Source organism: Mandrillus leucophaeus, unplaced genomic scaffold (assembly GCF_000951045.1).
Source record: "Mandrillus leucophaeus isolate KB7577 unplaced genomic scaffold, Mleu.le_1.0 Scaffold119, whole genome shotgun sequence".
NCBI classification, from domain to species: Eukaryota; Metazoa; Chordata; class Mammalia; order Primates; family Cercopithecidae; genus Mandrillus; species Mandrillus leucophaeus.
In genome coordinates, this window is record NW_012100209.1 from 4,325,459 (window position 1) to 4,345,151 (window position 19,693).

At 40.6% G+C, this 19,693-nt stretch overlaps 1 protein-coding gene and 1 long non-coding RNA gene across 3 annotated transcripts in view; one reads left to right on the plus strand and one right to left on the minus strand.

The window, feature by feature from the left end:
* The window catches only part of OXCT1 (3-oxoacid CoA transferase 1), a 151,654-nt gene extending 134,146 nt beyond the window's left edge, over positions 1 to 17,508 (minus strand). For both annotated transcript variants that reach the window (XM_011966412.1, XM_011966404.1), the window contains exons 1-3: positions 16,762 to 17,508; positions 8,459 to 8,567; positions 7,134 to 7,224 (exon numbers count right to left, since the gene is read on the minus strand). In XM_011966412.1, coding sequence (XP_011821802.1) covers positions 7,134 to 7,224; positions 8,459 to 8,567; positions 16,762 to 16,839 — 278 coding nt within the window. In that variant the 5' untranslated portion in view covers positions 16,840 to 17,508. The remainder of the gene's footprint in view (positions 1 to 7,133; positions 7,225 to 8,458; positions 8,568 to 16,761) is intronic.
* On the plus strand, positions 16,514 to 18,747 carry LOC105529289. Its single transcript, XR_001004486.1, has 3 exons — positions 16,514 to 16,673; positions 16,772 to 16,863; positions 17,279 to 18,747. It is a non-coding gene; the product is annotated as an uncharacterized LOC105529289 (long non-coding RNA).
* The last annotated feature ends 946 nt before the right edge of the window (positions 18,748 to 19,693 follow it).

A 19,693-nucleotide genomic window follows, 5' to 3' on the forward strand; every position in this document is an offset into this window, starting at 1 on the left:
ATATCTTTTAATGGTGAAATATTTTTTAGTGGTGAAATTTTTTTAATGGGGAAATATTTTTAGTAGCAAAATACTTTTAATGGCAAAAAGTATGATGAGACACCACCACAAATATGAAGGGATGGCTAAAAAAGAAGAAAATACCAAATCTCAACAAAGATGTGAAACAATCAGAACTCTCATATGTGCTAAGGGGAATATAAACTGAAATGACCATTTTGGAAAAACTGTTAGTACCTACTAATGTTGAATATATCCGTATCCTATGGGTCAGCAATTCCATTCTAGGTCTATAACCAACAGAAACGCATACTTAGGTTCACCACAAGACATATACAAGAAAATTCATAGCAGCACTGTTCATTATGGCCAAAATTGGAGCCTCCAAAATGCTCATCAGCAAATAGATAATTGTGGCATACTACATAATGAAGTGGGTATAGCAGTGAGAATGACTGATCTATAACCATTAGCAACAATGGTTGAATTTCACAGATTAATGTTGAGCTAAAGCCAGACACAAGAGTATACACTGAAATATTCCTTTAATATGATGTTCAAAATCAGACAAAACAAATTTATAAGGATCAAAAGTAAGGCTAACGATTAATGTTGGTAGTGGGATAAGGGAACAGTGACTGGAAGGAGCAGGAAGAAGGCTTCCTGGGGTACTGGTCATGTTCCATTTATCTATCTGGGCATTGATGACATGGGTGTGCAGCTTGTAAAACTCCATCAAACTGTATTTATGAGATGTTCACTTTTCTACATTACTCCATACTATGCTTCAAGACAGCCTTTTAAGAGACAGAAATGGACTGATAAGGACCAGAGTGCTTCCTAGAAACAGAAGTTTTTATTTACAATCTCTCCCTCCTAATTCCTTTAGTGCTCTGATGGTTCCTTCCCTACAGAGCTTGTGTCATCTACACAGTTCATTCATCTAGAACTCCCTTACTGAGTGCTTATTCTACCACAGGTTTGTTAACTCATCTAAAACTCCCTTACTGAGTGCTTATTCTATCCCTGTGTCAGGCTCTGGAGCTACAATCATGAGTAAGACCTGGTCCTGGGCAGCTCTGAAACTGACAAAATAAACACGTAACCTATAATTACAACAGAGGGAGAGACATGCCAAGGGAATGAGGCACAAATTGTGATAATTCTGAAAATGGAGAACCCAACTTTTGGGGAGGAGAAAGATAGCAGAAAAAAATCTTACAGGAGGTGGCACTTACACAGACATAGGAAAAAGAAAACACTTTGAGAACAGAGTGTGGGACGGACTTGTAGAGAGAAACAGGCAGATGGACAGCTTTGCAAAGATGCACTCAGGAAACTACATGTTGAGTGTTCCTGGAATATGGACTGAGGGCAACAGCATGTGGGAGGGGAGAAGGCAAGATCAGTTGTGATCAGCCTTGTGGGATTTCATCCTGAAGGATAGGAAGTCCCTGTAAAAAGTTTTAAGCGGAAAAGTAACAGTATGATTAGCTGGGAAGGTTGAAAGACGAAAGGCCGGGATATCAGTGAAGAGGCTCAAAGTTGTCCAAACAAGCAACACTGAGAGTCTGAGCTAAAATAGTGGGAATGGGAATGGAGAAGGGAGAAATCAAGAGGGTCTTTCAGGGAAATAATTCGTAAGACTTGTTGCCCATCCTGATGCAGCTGCAGACCCACTCCAGAATTCTGGCTTTAGTGATGGAATATAAAGAAAGTTGGTTGGGGGAAATTAACGAGCACTACTGACGCCTACTTACTTGATCTGGAAAGGTGTTAAGTATGTGACAAGCCACTGACATTTCTCCCGATACCACCTGTTCTCCCAACTTCATTCCACTCTCCACCCTCATACTCCTCACACCCACAAGTGACCATTACAGTTCAGCTGATTCTTTCCCAATTCTCAGAATTTCATTTCCAAACCTCTTTCCTACCCCCAGCACTCCTGACACAATGAACACTTCAAAGTGTCTGGGTAACAGGTAACTGTCAACCTCCTATTCAACTTGTTTTGCACCCCTAGCCTTCAAATGCTGAATCTGATAAGATTTCCCATCCACCATGGGTAGAAAAGAAATAGCTGCATGACTTACTCTCACTTTGTTCAAAAGAAAACTAATGCCTAAGTAACAAGTATTTTCAAGAGTGTAATTTTGAGCTAGAATGCCCTGCAAGTTAAGAATACATTTGTCCACTAGGGGTCACCAGATGCCTAATGATTCCATTGTTCAAGGGTTGTCTCCCCATACTCTCAATGCACACAACGCCTTCTGAGTTTAATTTAACCTACTCCTAATACCTGGCTAGGTCCCCACAATTCTATTCCCTCAAATTCAACTCCACTGCAGCCTTCCCATCTCACCTCATGGCAGGCCCACCTTACAGATCTTCAGCCCAAAACTAACGCAGCGATCTTCGACTTCTCTCACAAACTCCACATTGAATCTCTCAGGAAATCCTGATTCCAACTTCAAAGCCTATTCAGAATCTGACCATTTCTCTCTCACTCCTTGTACTCTGCACTATCTTGCCAGGAAACTGCAAACCCTCCCTGCTTCTGCTCCCTTACAACATGGCAGCCAAGCGAGCCTTATAAAATGTAAGTCAGAACACATCACTGCTCTTGCTCACACCCCTGTGATGGTACTTTCATTCAGAGTAAAATCAAAGGTCTCCAGAGTGGCCTGCAAGGTCCCATGAGATCAGATGCACTTTGATGTCCCCAACCTCACTCCACCCATTCTTCTGTTTGCTCACTTCTCTTCCTCTCCTGACCTCACCATTCCTCCAACATACCTACATATCCCCCACCTGGTACCTTTGCACTGGCCTTCCCCTGTCTCAAACTCTTCTTCCAGACATCTGCATGGCTCACTCCCTCACTTCCTTCAAGTCTCTGGTCAAATGTTACCTCAGTGAGTCCCATCCTGATCACCCAACTGAATATTAAAACCCGCCCCTCCACTTTCACACTCCCATTCCCTATTACTTTTTTTTTTTTTCTCTTTTCCAAGGCACATATAACTTCACATATTGGAAAGTTTACTTATATGTTATGTTACTATTATAGTCCACCTCTCCCAAACTAGAGCATTTGGTCCATGAAGCAGAAATCTTGGTCTGTTTTATTCACTATTGTATTCTAAGCTGAACATCTGTTAAATGGATTTATTGCTCAACTCCACTGTCCCCCTCCTCACTGGCTCTTCTCTAATAATAGTGAAAACCTCCAAGTCTTTACACTGGATATTTACCGTTTGTCCCTCTGGATCTGTTCTCCAACCTCCAGCCTGCTCTGGACCTCAGATGGCTGCCCTGTAGACTAAATTGAGGGGTCCCCTTGCCTTCTGGCTTCTGATCGAGTTCAGCCACTCTGACTGGGTTCACCCAGGGGGAGGCACCATCAAGAGGATGTGGGTGAGGGAAAAATGTTGGGATTTATATTCCTCTGACTCTCTCCCTGAGAAGTTACAGCCCATTGAATAACCCCCTCTATAAAGCTTTCTTCCAGGTCCTACTAACAGCTGCCTCCTTTCACTCCTTCAGACCTGGGGCTGGTAACAGCACCCCTCCATTACAAACTCCAGGGTTCTTTATTACTCATGTTTTCCCTCAGCCCTGACCATTCCACTGAAAAGGCTCCCTTTGGTAAACTCCTCAACTACTCAGAAAATTCAATTACATTTGATATCCTCTGGAACCCAGACTAATAAAGTTATAATGAAATAATTCATGAAGGTGGATATGATCCATTTTACTTTCTGTAGTTTTAAATATCTGAAACTCCTATAGGCCCATAGTAAAGCCAGAATACAGTTGGTCATTGATTGACTTAGGAATTTTTCTAACTACTCTCTTCTGGATCTCTTTGGCTTTTCAACCCATTACCCATTTTAAGTTGGCTCTATTTGGAGATTACATCTCTTTATTCATTTATTTTAGCTCTGAGAATCATGGTTTATATGGGCTTTGCTTTGTTATTAGACTAGTATCCTGGCATAGCAATCAAGCAATGCATAAGACGCTAGCCCCAGGTGCACTACCTGACCAGTTCTTCAGGTCTTGAAAATGCTGTCAGCTTACAACGAGAGTGTTTCTTGCCACATAATTTACAACTCAAATTTGGCAAGTGTATATCTTACCTATTATCAGACATTGATGATAGAAAATGAGTAAGACAAGTCTCTTACCTATAAAGGCTTACAAGACAAAGAAAAATAGATGTGATCTTTTGCAAATGGGGAACATATCATTTCTAATAGAGACATGAATATTAAAACATCTTACAGCTCTTTAACACTAAAGACAATGCTGATAAGACCTTCAAAAAGATTGTTGCTTTCCTTTAGTAGCCAACATTTTTTAGCATACTAAAGAGAGATGTGATCTTTTTTCCCGCATCACAACAGACCTGGGTTTCAAACATTTTGGTGACTAGAAAAAGTCTAAGGCCAAGAATTCATTAATGAGGCACATTATTATAAAGCAAAAAGATACTGTATCGGAAACAATGTTCTGGAAATATTTTCATGTTCTGAATCTAAAATTTAATGTGCTGATTTTCTGAAATCTCATTAACTGGCAATTCTTGTCAGAATAAAATAAATAAAAATAAAGTTGCGATCACTTACCAAGTTGTATTTCTTTTGTTTACTTTTCATTTTAGACATACTTAAATCTGGATTAGATAATTATATTTAACATATCAAGAGTACCAAAAAGAAAATGCTGCATTTAAATACAAGGCTAATTTATGACATACAGTAATCTCCCCCCTGCCCAAACTGCAGTTTCACTTTCTGTGGTTTCAATTACCCAGTCACCTGCAGTCCACAAATATTAAATGGAAAATTCCAGACATATAAAATTCGTAAGTTTTAAGTTGCGCACCATTCTGAGTAACATGATGAACCATCATCATTCTACTCCATCCTGCCCGGGATGTGAATCCTCCCTTTGTCCAGCATATCTATACTGTATATACTACACTCCTGTTCTTCACTTAATAGCCATGATGGCGATCAGATAGATTGTTGCAGTATTTGCTATGCTTATGTTCAAGCGATCCTTATTTTACTTAATAATGGCCCCAAAGCACAAGAGTAGTAGTGCTGGTAACTTGGATATGCCAAAAAGAAGCCATAAAGTGTTTACTTTAAGTGAAAGAGCCAAGTAAGAATTAGTCTTTTATCTATTAAATTTCAAAGACAGAGAAAAATATGTGCTAGTTTTGCTGTCGTATCTCAAACTGCAAAAGTTATAGCAACAGAGCATAATAAAAGCTTAGTTAAGATGGAAAAGACATTAAATTTGTGAGTGGAAGACAAATAGAAATACATTCCCATTGACAGCAATTGGGTTGAGTATTAGCCATGATTTCAGAACCCATCCCCCTCGAATAAGGGAGGACTACTGCAGTTACATGAGACAAATGAAATCTTTCATGAGCTGAGCACAGAAGTTCAAGTATACATCCCAGGAATTAGTTAGCCCTTCCCAAACAAAATAACTAAATCCTAGGGAATGCCCATAATCAGCTCATGGCCTACACCTGACTATTAACTCCTTCAGAGCTGCAGCTTCCTCAATAAAGAACAAGGGCACAGCAGAGGGGTCACTGCTTTATCTCAAGGTTCAAAGTCATTGGTACAGAACCAGACATTTTAGAGTGATAGACTGACCATTGGGCTCTCAAAAAACTATTATAGCTGACTAGTACAGTAATATATATATACACACACACACACACACACACACACGCGCAAGTAATTATAAGTGTAGGTACACATGTATAATCAGATTTCTTAGCCTTTGACAAAACAGCATCTATTCTGCATCAAGAATTTTATATTGATCTACAGTATCCCTTATAAGCATAAAGCTGTCTGGAAAACTGAAAGTGCTGATAATCAAAAGTATGTATAATCAAGTCAAATTAAAGGGCATAAAATATGTTTAAGAGTTATCAAGTTGTCATAAACAAGTTACTTCTCTATTTTCAGCTGATCTGAAAAGTCAGTTAAACAAGGGACAGATGATTTCTACAATCCCATTCCCCTCCAACACACAGTAACTCTGAGACTCAGACTTACAGGCTCAGGACAATAGGGAATACAAAACTACTGTAAATAAATGAGATCGGTAATGTAATATGTATATCAAAGATAAGTAAAATTCAGCATACAAAGAAAGGCTAAAAGTCTCTAAAGGAACTCGAAAAGGGGCAAGATCAATAAAGACTAGAAAAGTTTCTGTAATTGGATAAGGATACTTTGAGGATATATAATTTAAGTCTAATTTTGAGAGATGTGGATAGACAGGAAAGAGGAGAGACAATCTTCCAGATGGAAATAGACCCAGAAAAGGAAAAATGGGCACAAAAATAGCATCAGTTTTATTTTCTAAATAACGTACACTATTTATTCTAAACTGCTTTTGTAATCGGCTAAAAGGCCAATTGGGTGATTAAAAATGTAAAATCCTTAAAGTCTTTAATTGTTGAGAGCTGATGACTTACCATTTTGTAAAAATAAAAATATAGCTTTTCCTAACATAGCTAAATGTACCTTAATGTGCATGCCATTATTAAAATGATGGCTTATTTCTGACCAACATAATATGTAATCCTATTATCTTAAGTGCTGGCAGCATATCCACCTTCCAAGACCAGCCATGTTTTTATGATTAATGGTATCCTTTTATGTATGATCTAGAATGATGGCATTGCTAAAAGAAAGGGCTTTAAACAGATTTCAAATTGATGCCCACCTTGCTTTATAAATGATCTAACAAATAACATAAAACAATACCTTTAAATTTTAAAATGCAAGGCTTAATTTGAAGATATATATTCTAACTTCAATATATTTTAAGTTTAGAAAAATAAAAGCACATCACATTGAAATATAAAGTCTTAATTTATATCTTTATACTAGATGAAGTAAGTCTGCTTTACTTATGAAGGATGGTACCAAAAACATTTGGATAAATGTAACCCTCTTGACCTTGTTAAACACTAGATTTTGATGCTCATGTGAGTAGGAGAAAACTTCATTTCACTGATAAACTCTGCTTAAACATTGAGAATTGGCATTTCTCTCCAGCCAGTTGTTTTTAAAATGTACACTTACCCTGCGTTGTTGCTGACTGCAGTTAGTCCTTTTACTCCAGTTTTCAGTAAAGCATCTATAAGATTCTCTGGAATTCCACATAGCCCAAAACCTACATTAAGCCGAAAAAATAAACAATTTGTAAAAGGGGTAATAAAGTTCTTTCAGAGAAGTGTGTGTTATTCTTTTTAAGAGGGAAATTAAACAAAGCACATTATTAGATCTACTAAGCAAAATACACATATATATCTCAGCAGCTTAATAAACGGTCATATAGCTGTATCCAAATGTTTTGCACCATTATATCACATATCACCGCCCTGTCTTTGAACCACAAGTATAAGGCCAAGTGCAACCAGTTTATATAGCTACACATTGCCCAGTTTGCACTTAACTATATATCTATTGTTGTCCTGCTTTATAAATCAGTTTTTCCATAACTTTTTTAAGAATGTTTACATGTCTGAGTAGATTTTGCACAGTTGGAAGCCTAAGCCCAAAATGGTCATTTCTTTATATTTTCCATGATTACACAAATTGTTTTGGGTTTAAAATAAACATTCAATGACTTACTTAGATGAGCGGGGATCAATCCTAAAAATAATCCTTGATATTATTTATCAGAAGCAGGCAGCAAGTTGGGTGCGGGTGGCTCATGCCTGTAATCCCAGCACTTTGGGAGGCCGAGGTGGGCGGATCACTAGAGGTCAGCAGTTCGAGACCAGACTTGCCAACATGGTGAAACTCCATCTCTACTAAAAATACAAAATTTAGCCAAGAGTGATGGCAGGTGCCTATAATCCCAGCTACTTGGGAGGCTAAGGCAAGAATCTCTTGAACCCGAGAGATAGAGGTTGCAGTAAACTGAGATCGCACCACTGCACTCCAGCCTGGGCGACAAAGTGAGACTCCCTCTTGAGATTCCAAACAAGCAGCAGCAATAGAATTGGCAGTGGGGGAGGTCAATACAGATGTCTATGTCTACAGGGTCTCTGAAGGTGTAAGCTTATGAGATTAATACCAACTTTTTAAGTAAAAAATTGAGATCTAGGGATTTTTTTCAAAGCTATTAATAAAACAGGACTACTTTGAAGCTTCAGTTTTTCAAAACAGAAACACACAAATACACACACACACAGAAAGTAAAATATTGAATGCTAAACCTTGCTAAACTTTTAGGAAGAAGACACTAATCATCTGTTTAGATGATACTATAATATATAAAATAAATAATGTATAATAAAATAATTATCATTTTTATACATCTTTGTCATTGTGATTTACTGGTTTCATTTAAAAACATAAGGACATTACTGTAATATGAAAAACAGTATTAGTATACTCACCACCAACCAAAACCGTTGCACCATCAGGGATGTCTTTTACAGCTTCTACTGGATCTGTATAAAACTTGGTATGGCGATGAGCACTGGTGGAAAAGGAACAAACACATCCCTGAAATATCAAAAAAAAAAAATTGATAATCATTTAGAGATACAGCTTTGTGTGTGTAGCAATTTATTCAATTGATAGACAAATGATAATTTCATTATCCCCTTTATATATACATGTTTTTAATTTCCAGGTAATAATTGTATATAATGTATATATTTATACAGGTAATAAATGTATGTATTTATGGCACATATGGTTGTTTTATATGTATAGTAGACCCCCCTTATCCGGTTTCCCTTTCTGAGGTCTGTCACCCCAGGTAAGTATGGTACAATAAGATTTGGGAGAGAGAATGCATTCTTATAACTTTTATTATAATATATTGTTACAATTGTTCTATTATTAGTTATTGTGACTAATGTCTCATAGTCTAATTTATAAATTAAAATGAATGACAGACGTATGTAGGAAAAACAACTTATATAGGGTTTGATACTACCCACAGGTCAGGTATCCACTAGGGTTTTGGAACATATTCTCCTCAGATAAGGGAGGATACTAATGGCTCAATCAAGCTATTTATAAATGCACACTTTTTTGTGCTAAGCAATTTTCTAGTATACAATATATTATTAACTATAGTCACCGTGGTGTTCAACAGATCTCTTGAATTTATTCCTCCTAAATAAAATTATGTATCCTTTGACCAACATCTCACCAACTCCTCACCTCCAGCTTCCATAACCACCATTTCACCTTTCTGTCTGTGATACTATCCCCCTCTTTAAAAGCCTGGAGCTTTAAGTGACTCATACTTAAAAGTAGGATGGATATTTTATCCACAGATTATCACTGAAGTCCCCTTGTAACAGATGTCTTCTATTACATAAGGGAAAGTTCTAATTCCATCCTTTGTGGTCACCCCAAAGAATGAAAGTAGAAAGAAAAGTCTGTAGGGTCCAGCCCCACAGGGTCAGTGGGTTTTTCTCCCCGTGTGCGGAGACGAGAGATTGTAGGAATAAAGACAAAGACAAAGAGATAAAAGAAAAGACAGCTGGGCCTGGGGGACCACTACCACCAAGACGCGGAGACCGGTAGTGGCCCCGAATGCCAGGCTGCGCTGATATTTATTGGATAGAAGACAAAGTGGCAGGGTAACGAGTGAGAGCCATCTCCAATGATAGGTAAAGTCACATGGGTCACGTGTCCACTGGACATGGGGCCCTTTCCTGCCTGGCAGCCGAGGCAGAGAGAAAGAGAGGAGAGAGAGAGAGAAAGCTTACACCATTATTTCTGCATATCAGAGACTTTTAGAACTTTCACTTATTTGCTACTGTTATTTAAAAGGCATGGCCAGTGTACAGGATGGAACATGAAGGCGGACTAGGAGCCTGACCATTGAAGCACAGAATCACAGGGAGATGGCTAGGCCTCTGGAAAACTGCGTGTGGGCCTGACTCCACAAGAGGTGGAGGAGTAGAGTCTTCTCTGAACTCCTACGGGGAAAGGGAGTCTCCTTTTCCTGGTCTGCTAAGTAGCAGGTGTTTTTCCTTGACACTGACGCTACCGCTAGACCACGGTCCGCTTGGCAACGGGTGTCTTCCCAGACGCTGGCGTTACCACTAGACCAAGGAGCCCTCTGGTGGACCTGTCCGGGGATAACAGAAGGCTCACACTCTTGTCTTCTGGTCACTTCTCACTATGTCCCCTCAGTTCCTATCTCTGTATGGCCTGGTTTTTCCTAAGTTATAATTGTACAGCAAGGATTATTATAATATTGGAGTAAAGAGTAATTGCTACAAACTAATGATTAAATGATATTCATACATAATCATATCTATTATCTTTATCTAGAATAACTATTCTTATTTTATATGTTTTATTATACTAGAACAGCTTGTGCCCTCGATCTCTTGCCTCGGCACCTGGGTGCCTTGCCGCCCGCAAAAGTCCATATACTTGAATTCAAATTCATAGCAATGGTGTCATCAAGCATCAGTTTCTGGTAACCCAATCTTCCATTAATAAATAAGTATTTACTGTAAACCTACCATGTGTCAAGTCCTGTACTATTTGTTCCAACATAGTTAAGTATTAAGACATGAGCACTGCTCTCTAAAAAATTAAAGCCAATGTGAACAAAACATATATCTACAGAGTTGGGCTCCAGGTTCAATCTTAAATGTCAAAGAATGCCTCCTAAAGGGACAAGAACACCTTACAAAACAACTCATCCTCCTACGGGGCTTAAGGTTTATGGAGCCTACATAAAAGGAACAAACCATTATCTACAAGGAAGGTGAGTCTAGCCTTACCAGTGTACTATTGGGTCCCAAATGAGTCACCTAGTGAATATTCATGAGCAATCAGTTGTAAACATTTCCCTTTCCCCTACTTCATCCACACTATGCACAAAAGGAAACAAGAAAGCAGATTCTGTAGCAATCATTCATACACAATATCACCTTTCCTTTATTCTCATTACACAGTCAGCCTAAAAAGAAAGAATAACATCTGAATCTTGGTATACTGCCACCTTAACATGCCAGTTGTGAGCTCACATCCACTGCCTAACAGTCTCCCAGACAGGCACAACTGAAGTAGTCAAGGTGACAGCATAAATGTCTATCATTCTTTTCTTCCTCTAAAAATAAGTGAGCACACTGCCCAAACCCTGAGAAATAAGTCTAGGCAGAGATAGAAAGGGCTTGAGCCACAAAGAGTTTTCCCTCTTTCCTATCCTCAAGTAGCAAGTATTCATCTGCTTCTATTTTAAACATACATTTTTTTAATATATTGAAAATGACACGTGTGACAGCCTAAATAAACAGGCCAACAGAAGGATCGCAAGATAAAGTTGAGGATATCTCCTAGAGACACTTAAAATGACAGGTCAAGTTTTTGAAGCTTAGAAGGATCTTGTAATTTACCCAAAACTGTGTTAAAGCAAGACCAGATCCAAGATTTTGTATGGCCTTCTACCTCAGGATCTTTCTACTGCAGTATGCTTCTCTCCAAGTTTTTTGAAACCTCTCATACTCTACTTCTCGTTTATTGATATACAACAAATCTTTGTGAGTGTTCTATTTCTTCCTGTATAACTCTGCTGTCATTATCTCCACCCAGAAGTGAAGAGTCAGGCCCTTATAGCTAGAAGCAGAAGAAAATTAAAGAGTTTATCCACAGCTCAACAGTCTGTGCAGTAAGATCACCCTAACTATTTCAATATGCTGAGAAACACAAATCTCACATACAGAGGAAGTTGGAAGAAAACTCATTTCTCCTATACACCTATATAGGCTTTTTAGACTCAGGTATCCATTCCCTCAAGCATTTACCTTTTGAGTTACAATCCAAACACACTTGAAGTTATTTTTAAACGTACAATGAAGTTGTTATTGACTATAGTCTCACCCTATTGTGCTATCAAACAGTAGGTCTCATTCATTCTATTTTTTGGTACCCATTAACCATCACCACCTCTCCCCTGCCCACAAATAAAAGCATATAACCATAGGCTTATCAAGAATTCTATTCTTTTGTTTCATCTGATAGTTTTCATTACAGTTAGAAATTACCAAAGAGCTTGCCACACTCCCTGGAAAAAAAAAAAAAAAAAAAAAAACCTCATAAGTATTTTAGAGAAGGTATGTTTAGCCAGATAATCAAAAGTTAAAAGCATAAAGTGAAGATGTTTCCCAGGTAATCTGAGAGGGGCTCAAGACAATGAAGAACTTGCAGGTGCTCAAGTTTGTTTTTTTCATTATTCATATATTCAGTTAACAGTATTTGTTGACATTTGATATCTATTTACTAAAGAGTCAACTTGTACTACAACAGATTCTATCCAAAGAAACCCTAACATCTAGTTTAGGAGATAGTATGGCATGAAAGATCATGCTCTTGGGATCAAAAATACCCTTGCTTCAAATTCCAATTCTGCCACAGTTACATGAACCCAGGAAAATTACTTAACCACTGCATCTCTTTTTCACGGGGGGAGAGGGTATTTTAAGTTTACAAAAAGATGATAATTGTTTTCTAGGAATGTAGTAAGGATCAAATGATGTTATATACAGAAACCCTGTGCCAGGACTATAGAAGATACCCAGGGGATGTTAGCTTCCTTTGGAAAATGCAAGCTTTTCTTCATTCTCCACTAGGGCAGTAAGATCAACTTGTCATTTATTGGAGTTCAGTTTTAATTTTAATTGTATATAAATATATATATTTATGTAGGCAATAAATGTATATATTTATGGCATACATGGTGTTTTTATATGTACAGTAGACCTCCCCTTGCCCACAGTTTCCCTTTCTAAGCTTATATTTGTATAAAACATATTCTGATGTTATATACAGAAGCCCTGTGCCTGGACTATAGAAGACACTCAGGGGATGTTAGCTTCCTTCGGAAAATGCAAACTTTTCTTCATTCTCTACCAGGGCACTAAAACCAACTTGTCATTTATTGGAGTTTAGTTTTAATTTTTAACCACCTCACTCTACCATATATATACACGCCACTGATTTTACAAAGAATGTTTTTAAACACAATTCTTACTGTAGCAAATTAACCCAGGTGATCTTTGTTGAAAGTTTTCAAAAAAACACGGGTCTTAGCTTTAAGATTACTTTAACATGAGGTGATATTTATTTTGTCACCTTATGGTTAAATAAATGACAAGGAACAGCTAATATCGTCTAAGTCAGTATCAGAGTTTGAGAAACAAAAGTGGGGAGAAGTTATATGGAGAGAAGTCAAGAGATACACGTCGTAAGGAAAAGGCAGTAATATGTGAGTGAATGCACTCACAGACCTGCAGAGCGTGGCATCACTGCCAAGAGGTGGTGATGTGTGTGAAAACACTTTAGCTGTCCAGAAGTGAACCAGTATCTACCAAAGGTGGAATGTTCACCTTCAGCTAAACACTGCCAATTATGCACATGTAACAAGAATAAATCTCAAGAGGCTCACAGGGAGTTACAACACTAGGCAATTCTCTACAGCAGTGGTGTGCATTGTTATCCAATGCTGGAGGGGTACTCAGTGCTCCAAAGGAGCACAGATGAAGGAGTAATTCATTCTACCTGGTGGACTAGAAAACCAGAGTTTGCCGGGTGTTAAATACTTGTCAGGACAGTGATTCCAAACAAGGGAGCCACATAAGTAAGAGTTCAACGATATGAAAAGGCTCTGCGTACTCACAGACACGCGGGATCAGGTCTGATGGAGAGAGGTTCATGAAGATCAGGCTGGAGAAGCAGATTGAGGCAGTTTGTAAAAAGTCTTCAAGACTACACTGCAGAGTTTCTTTTTCCTTTTCTTTTTAATTTTTTTATTTCCATAGGTTTTTGGGGAACAGGTAGTACTTGATTACATGAGTAAGTTCTTTAGTGGTGATTTGTGACTTGATCGTTCAATGAGGAAGGGACAGCAAAGCTTTTGAAACAGATGTCATAACTCAAAGGAAGCCTGAATTAAGAAAGTGGTATGGAAACTCATTATTTCTTTCCTTCACCCATTTGTACCAACTATACAAAATACTGGGGCTACAAAGTTAAAATAAGTATTAAAAATAAAACACAGACATAGTCCCTGCTAGGATGAAACTTACAAACTAGCAAAGACAGTAGTAACTAAATAATTACAAAATTTTAAACACAATCATAGTATTTACTTGCGGAGCTATAAGGAAGAAACAGTTGCTGAGAAAGAATGCCAGGGACAGCACTGAGGAACATTTCAGAAAGAGGCACATATGATACTTGGTGATCAACTGGAAGTGCAGCAAGGAGAAGAGAAGATGGTTCCAGGATTGCCAGCTTATATACTGGATGGATACTGGTGCTGTCAAGCACAGTGAAAGAAGAACAAAACAAGGAATGGGAAAGCCACTTTATGGCTGGTTTGTTTTGGATCAGAAAGAGTTTTAAGCACCAAATGACATCCAAGTGAAGTTCACCAGTTGCACCAGAAGGACTGCAGCTCAGGATAGTCTGAGCTTGGAAGGAGATTTTGGAAAAGACAGTGTCAAGGATGAATGGTGGGTAAAGTGTTAGTGGTACTCTTATAATCTTTTTCCCACTAATAATTTTCTATCGTGAAAATAGTATTAAATGCTCCCCACTGCCCTGCAGTAATAATGAAGAAAAGAAGATACCTTCCAATAGTCTATTCTCACCTAAGTCCATGCCAGATAACTCTGAAAGGGGCAGTCAGTCCCCAGACCAGGAGCATCAACATCATCTGGAACTTATCAATGCAAAGTTTAGGGCCCCACCCAGGACCTACTAAATTAGAAATTCTGGGGCTGGGTACAGCAGTCTGTTTTAGAAAACCTCCAGGTAATGCTGATGCACTCTCAGGTCCGAGAGACACTGGGCTTGCTCATCATAAAAACTGTACACATTTAAGAAAATAACTATCTCATTTTAGCTGTTAGTTCTGTTTAGTGGAAAAATTCAAGGTTTCTTTTTGCCTGCAGGGTTCTCTCATCCGTATGTTAAACATGTGTAGAATATCTCATCTACGCAGAGTAGTGTGTTTGTTGAGGGAGACTGAGTGTAAGGCATAAAAATGGTCTCTGCCATCAGGGAACTGTCATCTGGTTGAGGAGACAATATACACATCTGAAAAGTTCAACAAGCAGATAAGTGGTACAGTTCAACAGAAGCAGCAGGTGAAGATTTAAAGTGCTAAACAATAAGGGCACTAAGAGTCACAAGCTAGGGGAACAGCGGGAGGCAGGAGTCAGACCTATGATAATTAAGCCTGACAGGGGTAAGTTTGAACTCTGTATGAACTTTTAATGAGATACAACAGAACCCCTTATTTGCATCTCCTCCCTCTAAGAAGAGGTTTGCTGAGCTTCGGAAATGGTTTAATGATATACTCAAAGTGGAAAAGACTCGAAGTGAGTAAATTACAGTTGGGCAAATAACTGTCAAAAGAAGGAATAAGAACATTCTTGACCTCGGCCCAAGGGTATCGCTGTGCTCTGGTTTGCACTAGCTTCAGCACCACTGCAGGCTCACTGAAGGTCAAGTTCCCTTTCAGTAATGCTTTATATATCCAAGTCTACCTGCAGTTATCAAAATGCTTCCTAAGAGGCATTTAAGAGTAAAATAGTCCAGTTCTGAATCATTCCCTAGCACCTACCGAAGGAGCTCAGTGGCTCCTCTGTGTTCTCAGCGGTCAGGGATTGGATGCAGGAAAGAAGAGCAATGGGGGCTGGCAGGCACGCTTCAGGAGTAAGCACCGTGTACATGGCACGCTGTTAAGCTCAGATCTATTACTGAATACCAAGGAGGAGGCTCCCGCGATTGAGACAGCGGGGATAAAGTCACCCTCCTGGACCTGGCGCTCCGGTCCTGCAATTCGCTCCTAGGGCTTCAGACAAGGGTGGGCTTACAAGCGAGGACAGTGCATAGGGCAAAACCACAAGTCAGTCCACGGTGGGAATGCCTCCGGATACCACTGGGTGGAGAGTTGGCAGTGGGGCACAAAAAGGATTTCAAAGGGCTCTGAAAACCGAAAGCCCCTAACCCGGATACGAGGGGCCTCGAGAGAAAGGTTTGTCCGCCCCTGCAGATCAGACGCGAGCCAGGGACACACCTCGGATGGTTTCCCAGCTTGGACGGCAGGACGCTCTGGCGAGCGCTCCAGTCTGCCGGGCAGCAGAGCCAAATAGGGGAGGAGAGGATGGGAGCTGTATTCCACACCCGCCGCACCCGGCATCCAGCCCCGGTGAACTCGAGCAGAGCCATGGCGAACCCGGCCTCAGATTCTGGGCCTCTAGGGGTTCCTCTGCCCAGAGATCCCACATCGGGGGCGCGAACCTACCCGCTGTTGCCTCACTCCTTCACCTCCATACACTGGCGCCCTCCTCCCCCAGTTCAGACCCTCAGAGTCCCTTTCCAAGGGCGGGTGCCAGGAGGGACGCCGGCGACCGCCAGGGAGCTCGACAGCGCTGCCAGGAGTCCTCCCGCCCCTTCTCAGTCTTTCCGCGCGCTTCCTTAAGCTTTTCGCTCCATCAGGGAAGCGACTGCAGAACCAAGCAAAGGCGGTCATCCAAGGGGCCGGCGAGGCCAAGAACGCGTCGCCGCGTGTCCGTGACGAGGGCACCGCGCCACGGATGCCAGATCCCAGGCTGGAGAGAGGGGGTAGGGGCAGAGCAGAAAACGCGGGCACCACTCAGGGTTTGGTCCACGTCCTTCCTGCCCGTGGCCTTCCTTTTCCCCCGCACTTTACCTTGTACCAGGCTCCTCTAGATCCGCAGGCAGAGGCGCAGAGCCGAAGCCCGGAGGAGAGGAGTTTGAGAGCCGCCATCTTCGGGCCGTGAGGCAGGAGGAGGCTACCGGGTGGAGCGCGCGTTTGGGTGTAGGTGCGCGCTGTCCCGGGCGCCGCCGAGTCACTGCGAAGGAAAGCGGGGCGTGCTGGGACCTCCACAGCGCGGCTCTGACGTCCTCCCGGCCTTTCGAGCCGCACGCCGCTGGCGCGCTGCTGGCTGCTGCTTTTAAAAGAAGTGAGGCTGGGCGGGGCCCCGGCAGGGAGAAGAGGCTCTGCGCAGCCTGAGCGGATCGCCGGGAAGTTCCTCTCAGAGCCTCAGGTGTCTGGGCGTAGGCGAGACCGGGCGTGTGTTGGCGCGCACTTGCCGCTGCAGCCCTTCTGTCAGCCCTTTAGCTTAGATGGGGCGCTGGTGGCCGCCTCCCCCTAGGTTGTGGATGAGTCTTTTGGCCTAGGATTCAAGGCCCTCCGGCCGCGGGAGGACCTCCCGCCAAGCTTGTTGCTTTTCCAAGTGAGTGCTTCGTGTGTGTGTGGGCTGCATAGGGGCACCCCTCGAAACCCCCTTCTCTTCTCCAGCCTGGACTGCGTTCACGTTTCTAACATTTCTCAGCCCCCTCTTCCCAAACCTGGCCTTGGCTTACTTAGAGTAAGTTTGCTGCGAGGACCTGCCTCGAGCTGTCGGTCAAGAGGTGTGAGCAACAAGGCTTGCAGAGGAACAAGATTAAGACTGAACCTCTGTGACCTGACTTTAGCACACCTTTTCTTCCCCATCATCCAAGTTTGCAAATTTCAGGCTCTTTCTCGCACTGGAGTCCGAGCAACCCAGAGATTTACTAAGGAGATGCAACCATAAAGGTAGCATATTGCTTTAACTTTAGGCAAGTTAGATAACTTCCCTAAGCCTCAGTGTCCTCATCTGCAAATTAAGATTGCTTATAATACAACGTCATAACGTTTCTATGAGTTAATTCATGCAAAGTTTCTGGCCGTATTATGAGGAGTCAATAAATGTTAGCATTATTTTAAGTTTATTCCATTGTAGCAGTTCATTGACACGGCACGTACATATTCTGCAACCTTTGTCTTTTGACCAACTCCTTGAGGACATGAGCTAAGACTGATTTCTCCAGAACTGTCTTTGCACTTAGCAGAGTGGAAAGACCAAGTGGAAGCTCAAATAACATTTTATTTGATTAAGGCCTGACCAAGTTCTGAGAACGTGATGTTAGTTTTGAACCAACGCAAAGCACACAAAAATTAAATGAGATCTTAGCTTCCTTAGCAAATACAGTAAGGTAATGAACAGTGAAGATCCAGTTCAAAGTTTGTCCATAAAAGCATTTGCCCTTGCGTGGTATTCTTTTAACTCTGAACTTTTTTTCCCTGTAAATGTTATACTTTTAGGCAAAATCTGTTAAGGACTAAAATACCAAGTTAGACTATTCAATTACATTGGAGAAACTAACTTAGTAATGGTTGGTATTTCAACACATTTTAAGAAGTTGGAGTGAGGGGAAATTCAAGTACTGTAACTAAAGTCCCACAACTAGTGATAATTTAGCATATAGCAGCTGTTGTACCTTTAACTTACGCAATGTGAAAAAAAACTAGCATTCCAATTGAGTCTACTTTTCCACTTTTGCCCATTCCAATTGGGTCTACTTTTCCACTTTTGCACTTCCACAGGGCACATGAAATGGAAAAACTGCATTGGCAACTTTGCCGGTGGTCATATGACTGACTCTTGGCTGGTCTCACTTTGTTGCTCTTGGCTGAGGAAGACACATTTAAAATGTTAAATGTTATGTGACTAAGTCTCCTGAGAAAATCAGCCTCATTACTGTATGGTCAAAACACACTGTACTGTATTTTTCATGACTATGACTTCATTTTATACTTTTTAAATAATGTGTAAGTCTCCTCGACTTGAATAAATTGGATTACAAATTACAAAAAAGTTCTTATATGCTGATTTGCCTTCTAGTTACACAAAGGCACTTCAATTTTAATTGATGTGCAAAATTTTACTTCTTTTAAATATCTGAACTTTTCTAAACTAGTAAGGATATTTTCCACTTGCTTTGAAAGGCGGTTTCTGGCAAATATGTTATATTCTGGAAACTTTTCTTTGTGGAATCTTACAGTTTAGCTTCCACACTTTTAAAAACTGGGAAAATTGTATTCAAAGCCTTTAAACAAAAGGTCTGATTCCAGTCATGGAATGAGGAAAGTTTTTTTTGTTTTGTTTTGTTTGTATTATGGGTTTTTTTTTTTTTTTTTGGTACTATATTATGATACATATGTGTATGTGTGGGTGTGGTGTGGGTGTACATACACAGAGTCATGTGCCACATAACATTTTGGTCAATAATGGACAGCATATATGATGGTGGTCCCATAAGATTATAATAACATATTTTACTGTAGCTTTTTTATGTTTAGAAATGTTTAGCCAGGTGCAGTGGCCCACGCCTGTAATCCCAGCACTTTGGATGGCCAAGGCAAATGGATCGCTTGAGCCCAGGAGTTCGAGACCAACCCAGGCAACATGGCGAAACCCCATCTCTACAAAAACAAACAAACAAACAAAAAAGGAGCCAGTGTGGTGGAGGGCACCCATAGCCAGCTACTGGGGTGGGGTGTGGCGTGGGCAGTGGGGACTGAGTCAGGAGGATTGCTTGAGCCTGGGAAGCAGAGGTTGCAGTGAGCCGAGATCGCTCCTTTGCACACCAGTGCAAGACCCTGTCTCAAAAAAAAAAAAGAAAAGAAAAGAAAAATTTAAATACACAAATAATTACCATTATGTTACAATTGCCTACTAAATATTGTGCAGTAACATGCTGTACAAGTTTGTAGCCTAGGAGTATAAGCCATACCATATAGCCTAGGTATGTAG